The following is a 6,807-nucleotide window of genomic DNA, read 5'->3' as shown; positions in this document are numbered from 1 at the left end:
TTAGCGACGAGGAAGCGGGATGGTGATCCACTTGGCGAGGTAGGCCTCCATGTCCAGCGCATCCGGCTCGAGGGGAGGGGAAGGCGGACGGCGTGGGGGAGGATGCGGGCGGGCCGAGGAGGGGGGCAGGCGGGGAGGGAGCGGCAGGGTGATGAACTCCATAGGGGCCGCAGCGGCGGCGCGGGTCGGTTGGGTGGGGAGGCTCGGTTGGGTGGGACGGGTCGGTTGTGTGGGACGGGTCGGTTGAGTGGCGAGGCTCGGTTGTGTGGGACGGGTCGGTTGAGGGGGGCTGAGAGGGCGGATAGCGGCCTCGGCGGGCGACAGGGGCGTGAGCGAAGGCGGGCCAGGGTCGGCGGGGTTGAGAGCGGAAGCAGCCGGGTCGAGGGTGTGCGGGGAGCGGAGCGGGGCGGGGGGCCGAGGCGCGATGGCGGCAGAGGGCATGGGGGCGGCCTCAGGGCCGGAGTAGGACGGGGGAAGAAGGGGCTCCTCTTGAGGCTGCCCATGATCGGCCTGCGGCGGCGTCTCCTTCTGCTGGGGCGGGGGGAGGAGGGCGCGAGGGATGGCGGCGACGGGAGCCTCGTCTTCGTGGCCAGGAGCTGCGATGTCTTCCCCAGGGATCGCCGACGACGAGGGGACGGCAGTGCCCGATGCTTCTTCGTCTGGCTCGCCAGCCCCACTGGTGCCGGCTTCGGCACCGGGCTCTGTTTGGCGAGCCGAAGTCGCCGATGGCGGGGGCGGAAGGGGATGCGGGCCGGGGTGGGGAGTGAGTGGCGATGGGGGCGGGGGCAGGAGGGCGCGAGGCTGGTGGCTGAGGAGGGTGTCGGCGGCAGTCGCAGAAGAGGAAGCGAGGGGGGGATCAGGGGAGCCCCAGTCGATGGCCCTGCCGACCCTCATGAGGATACTCATATTCTCCTGTTTGCGGGCGCGTTTGGTGTGGTCGGATGGGGCGGTGGCGGAGGGGAGGAAGGCGACGGGGAGGTGGCGGAAGGAGGCGGCGGGGGAGATGGAGGAGGCGGCGGAGGGCGAGGGCGAGGAGGAGGGACGAGGGGCCATGGATGAGTGGCTGAAGGTCCGCTTGCGGTCCGAGGGCGCGGTCGAGCTCAGGATCTCGATCTCCAGCTCGGCGTCGTTGGGAAGGGCCTGGGAAGGGTCGTTGGGGGGCGGCGGAAGAGGATGGTGGTGGTGCATGTGGACGGGGGCAATGGACGGGGACTGAGGGAGCCGGGCGAGAGTGGCAGGGCCAGGGCCGGGCCGGGCCGGGGCTCTGAACCGATGCTGCTGCTGCTGCTGAACCCGCGCACGATTGAGCTGGACCTCCGCGCGGTGTCTGGCGACAGTGTTGATCATGAACTGGTCGTAGCGAGCCTTGCCGTCGACGAGTTTCTGTTCCCGGAGCTGGGCGGCCCGGATGCGCAAGAGGGGGTCGGGCTGGGCGCGGATGTACTCGTTGAACTGACCCTCGACCTGATTGACGCAGCGGAAGTATTGTTGCTCGAGCGCCGCAAGCTCCTGCGAATGGCGTGCTTGGAGCTGCAGCTCTGTCAATGGAGGCGGCCCGGTCTCCTCTGGTGGTCCATGCACCCCCGGGACGGCGGGCGAGGTGCTGCTGCTGCTAACTAGAGGATAGTTCTCTGCTCGAGTCGTCAGCGTGCCCACGGGCGAGCCGCTGTAAGAGGGCTGGATCGGTCGTCGAAGCAGCTCAGCAGTCGGGAATGATTCTTGATTTGGACTGATCTCTGCGGATAGAGACTGTCTGCGATAGCCATGTTGGATCGGAGACTGTTGGTCCTGATAGGTTCCTCTCTGTTGCAGTTGCAGTTGGTGCTGCTGCTGCTGCTGCTGCTGCTGCTGCTGTTGAAGCTGTAGTTGTTGATGCTGGTGGTGGTGTTGTTGTTGCTGCTGCTGCTGTAGTTGTAGCTGTTGTAGCTGTTGCTGTTGATTCGGCTGCTGCTGTTGCTGGTGATTCTGCACGTGAAGCTGAAGCTGTTGGCGCTTCTGGTGAAGCTGCTGCTGTAGCTGCAGCTGTTGCTGCTGCAATTGTTGTTGCAGTAGCTGTTGCTGCGACGGCGTTTGGAGCTGAAGTTGCTGTTGTTGCTGCTGCGGTGGAAGCTGCTGCTGTTGAGGCTGGAGTTGTTGTGGCTGCTGCTGCTGCTGTTGAAGCTGGAGTTGTTGTGGTTGTTGTTGCGGAAGCTGTGGTTGTTGTGAAAGCGGCTGTGGTTGTTGTGGAAGCTGCTGGTGTTGTTGTGGAAGCTGATGTTGCTGTTGTGGAAGCGGCTGTTGTTGGTGTGGAAGCTGCTGATGATGAAACCGTTGGGCCTCCAGCAACTGGAGCTGCTGGAGGGGGGAGAGGGGGGAAGCCTGCGCGGGGCCGGGGATGGAGAGTCTGTGGAGGACGCGGCGGGTGAAAGTGCACGAGGCTGGGACGGCAGTGGAGGGGCCGGCGGGCGTCTCCGGGGCGGGTGCATCGAGGGCCAGGCGCGGGGCAGCAGGCGCGGGCCCTGCAGGAAGAAGACTACCGCCGGGGTCGCTGGGCCTCCTGGGATCGCTCGTCGCCAGCGGGGTCGCCGAGCTGGGCGGGGACGGGAGCGGATTGGCCAGGAAGGCGGCCGGGCCGGGCGCCGCGGCCGGCCTTGGCTGGGCATGCACCGGCGCACCCGGCGAGGCGGGCGAGGCGGGCGGATGGGTGAGGCGAGCGGGGCCGGTGGGGTCCTCGGGCTTGGCACTCGTCCCACCCACCAGCCCCGCCAGGGCCGCCAGATCCGCGTCCTCCAGCTCCGGAGCACTCGGCGATCGATCCGGGGCCTGGTGGGCGGGCGCAGGCTCGAGAGCGGCCGGCGCAACCGGCGGGATCGGCGTCTGATCTGCCGACGACGCCTCGGCCGGGCCAGCAGACGCGTGCTGTGGCTCTCCAAGCTCGGCAGAAGCATCATCCGGGAGCGCAGGCGCGGGGATTGTCGGTGGAGGCCCATCCAGACTCTCGTGGCTGGTCGGGGCAGCCGAATCGGCTCGACTGGGGTCCGTCGCCGGCGAGGGCAGGAGTGCGGGCGGGATGAGGGGGGGAGCAGGCCCGCGCCGGCCGGGAACTAGACGGTCGAAGTGGCCCTGCGCCTCCAGCCGTGCCTGCTCGCGCAGCTTGGCCGCCTTCTGGTGGATCTCCTCTAGGTCCGCAAACGGCACGACGTAGCTGCGCAGACTCGGGTCGGGCGGCAGACCGGCTTCTCTGTTGGAGATAAACAGTTGACGCTGTTGGGAAACAGAGCATGTCAGATGGGGTCGGCTCAGATGGATTCAGCAGGGGGTGGGGGTTTTGGACGGACAGCTTTGAGGAAGTTGGCTTGCAAGGTCTCCCAGGGCGTGTCCAGGCGGAGCTTGAGTCTGCGAGTGCGGGCGAGAAGCGAGTCGGGGAGGGGATGGTTGTTGTGCTGGAAGAGGCGGACGAGGGCGGCGGCGACATGGTAGGCGAAGAAGCGCTGGACGAAGTCGATGGAGACGATGGGGGGGAGGGCGAGGATGTCTGCGCGTGCGATGAGCTTGACGAAGGTGGTGGCGGGGGTTGCGGCGGTCTTGGGGGTCCAGGCGGCGGACCTGGAGGACCAGAAGGCCAGGTTCTCCTTGATGTCGCTCGGCTCGTCGTCGGCCGCTCTTCCCTGGGCAGTCGATGGGCGGTTCGTGCGAAGATCGGGCGAGGCGGCCGGCGATGGGCCGAGCTGCTGGCCGTCCTTGGGCTCGAAGGGCGAGCGCAGCTGGGCCGGCTCGGGGGGTGGGGGTGGTCCAGTGGAGAGGGTGCTGGTGGGATCTGGGACGGGATTCGCTCCGCGGGGAGGTGGGCCTGGATCTGGTCGGAACGCGTGAGTTTGCATGGCTGGGCCCAGCAGGACTGTGTATGTACTCACGGCGTTCGTTCTCCCCGCCTGGGCCTCGTTTCCCGGGCTGGCTGTTGTTGTTGTTGTTGTTGTTGTTGTTGTTGTTGTTTGTGGGGGTGTTGGCTGTTTGGGTGGTCATGGGTGGGATGGTGGTTGTTGGCTGGGGTGTGTGCGGATGGGCATCTCCCTTTGTCTGCATACTCTCCCACCCGCAAAACACAAACAAAAACAAAAACAGCCGATACAGGACATAAATATGCATGTGCATCCCAACCACCCGCCCTGGCGACCTTTGTTCTCCATCGCAACAATTACATGGCCCATGGAGGATGCGTACAAACAAAGACAGGAACATCGAAACAAAGGATAGAAAGCTATGCATGTTTTTTTTATTTGGCAACGAAGAGCGAGGCTGAGAGCCTGTCCTGCAGCAAGACCACAAAGGACGGTCTGGGGAACAGGAGGCGGGAGAGGAGCGAGCCCGGGCCAGAAGCCGGCAGCGTGCAGAGCCTGAGCGCGAGGACGGCGACGAGGACGGAGGAGGAGAGGAGCAGGATCTGGGGCCGGCTGCGGGGGGAGAAGAGCGCGGCGAGGCGGCGCCGGAGGGCGGCGAGGGACCGGCGGAGGGTCGTGCGCGCCCGGCCGCGGCTCCGGCGCGGCGCGGCCGGCCGGACGATCTGGGCGAGCGGCAGGCCGAGGATGGCGTGCGCCTCGGCATCCGTCAGCCGCCCCGTCTGCGACGCCGGCCAGGTGTGGATGCAGCTCATCGGCCCCATGATCGTCGCCAGCTTGAGCCGCGCCTCGCCCGGCCGGTGCCGCCCGTACAGCGCCAGGGTCGACCGGAGCAGCGCGTCCACCGGCAGGCCCCGGTCCTCCTGCTCCCCGGCCCGTGGCTCCTCGGCGGGGCCATCCACGTCCGCCGACGCTCGCTCGTCCGCCTCTTCCTTTCCCGGCCCATCGTCGCCGTCGTCCATCGTCAACGGGGGCAAGGCGGCCATGCGCAGGTGGACGAGGTCGAGGTCGACGGGGCCGCCCTCGGCCTCGGCCTCCCGGACCAGCCCGGCCACCTCGGCCGTCTTGCTGAGACAGATCGCACAGGCCAGGTAGCAGATCATCACCGGCGGGTGGCACAGCAGGAAGTCGAACACCCGCGAGACCACCCCCAGGCTCCGCAGGTCGTGCGCCGTCAGCGTCAGGATCCACGACAGCGAGAACAGCGGCAGACTCGAGCTCTGCGAGATCAGCGCCGCGAGCCCCGGGTCCTCCTGCTCTAGCAGCACCTGCGTGTATCTGTCCCAACATACACTCCCTCATCAGCAACACTCCGCTTGCCACCACAAGGGGAGAGAGGGCGGACCTTAGATAGCCCATGATCGGCGAGAGGTCGCTCGTCAAGCTGTCCCGGATCCGGTGCAGGGTGAACTTCTGCACGGTTTCCTCCAACAGCCACAGGTCCTCATCTCGCGCCGGCCCGTCCAGAGCGCCGCTCGCCTGGTCGGGGTCCAGGGCGAGGAAGTTGAGCAGGAAGATCGAGACGATGTCGTGGTAGCCCTGGAAGTAGTTCAGCTTCGGGAACCGGCGCAGGATCGTGACGATGACCCGGCTCAGCGTGGCGCGCAGCTCCTGCTTCACGGGCGCCGAGATATCTGCAAACCCTTGCCCGGTCGTCCTCAGCTCGATAACAGCGTCGATCAGGAAGCCCGGCGGGTGCTCACGTTGGGGATAGTACACGAAGGAGCGGTTGATGTCCAGCTCGACCTGCCGCTCATCGCGATGCGCCTCCGCCGTCGTCTCCCCGGCGGCCTCTTCTTCCTCCTTCTTCCTGCTGCTCCCATCAGAAAAAGAGGAAAGGCTGGGCGGTAAGCGCCGGGCTGTGCAGGGCTCATCGGGGCCCCTGGGCGGGGTTTCCTGATGGACCTATATGTTCGGATCTACAGAGGGAGGAGCAGGGGGCGGCTCACGACGCATGGAGAGGGACGCCGAGCACGAGCGACCTGCACGCCCGGCCAAGCATCAGCCATCGATTCCGAGCGTGTGAGAGAGGAGAGGAGACGGACAGACCAGAGCAGCTTGCGATGGCAGACGGCGGGGTCGAGCGCCTCGAGCAGGGTCGTGGACGGCGGCTCGAGCTGGGGCGAGTCGGCGAGGAGCTGTCGGAGCCGGGCGAGGAGGGCTGCCGGCTGGGAGAACCCGCCGGGGCCGAGGGCCAGGCGGCGCAGGAGGGCCAGGTCGGGCGCCGTGATCGTCCCCGCTCGGGGCGGCTGCTCGTCGGCGGTCATTTGTCGAAGTGCCCGGTGGTTGTGCGTGGGCCGACCCCGGCGGAGGAGGCGGCCGGTGGGGGGCGCAGTGGGTGACAGGACTGTGACAGCCTGCCGCGCCGCGGACGGGCCCGGGCCCAGCAGATCAGCATGTAGAGCGCGCTAGATGGCTCTCTACCCAAACCTCATGAAAACATAGAAGCAATGAACTACAGGCTTGGAAAAACATTGTCCTTTGTCCTGAATATTAAGAGTTTGGGTGTGTAAATTGGAGGCAGACTTGACATGAAGTCATCCAATCTACAGTAAACCCCTTTCTATCTTGACATCCTCCTTCATCATTGGCACATCAGTATGCTTGTATAGAGTAGCACTGTTCACGTAAGAAATCTATGACCATGTGAGAGAGATACATCAGCATACTTTCCCAGCCAAATTGGCTGGCAAAATGGGATAAACTTTATTTCAATCTTGCTGATGTTTAGCTTACGTGAACAGTGCTAGTTTCTCACTTTACACACTCTCTCCCATACATACTTTTTCTGTTGCTATGCTGCCCATGAGATGAAAAAGACTCCAAGAGACAAAATTAATCCTATCAACACTGAAACTATCACACTAACCATATTGGTAGCAGCCAGTAGTGTATGCACTACACACTTTTTTTTGGAAAAGTATGTGTTGGT

At 65.1% G+C, this 6,807-nt stretch overlaps 1 protein-coding gene across 1 annotated transcript; it reads right to left on the bottom strand.

The window, feature by feature from the left end:
* Positions 1-6,142, bottom strand: PtA15_2A401 (uncharacterized protein; the record flags this gene model as incomplete). The annotated part of the gene is made up of 13 exons (XM_053166420.1): positions 1-66; positions 158-309; positions 459-701; positions 1,080-1,212; positions 1,315-1,753; positions 2,309-2,569; positions 2,717-3,243; positions 3,318-3,829; positions 3,894-3,930; positions 4,574-5,153; positions 5,221-5,688; positions 5,825-5,857; positions 5,925-6,142. 13 exons carry the CDS (start codon positions 6,140-6,142, stop codon positions 1-3), a joined length of 3,669 nt encoding a protein of 1,222 aa, XP_053017643.1.
* Between the last annotated feature and the right edge of the window lie 665 nt (positions 6,143-6,807).

Source organism: Puccinia triticina, chromosome 2A (assembly GCF_026914185.1).
Source record: "Puccinia triticina chromosome 2A, complete sequence".
In the NCBI taxonomy this organism is placed as follows: Eukaryota; Fungi; Basidiomycota; class Pucciniomycetes; order Pucciniales; family Pucciniaceae; genus Puccinia; species Puccinia triticina.
This window is presented reverse-complemented; position numbering and strand designations above follow the sequence as displayed.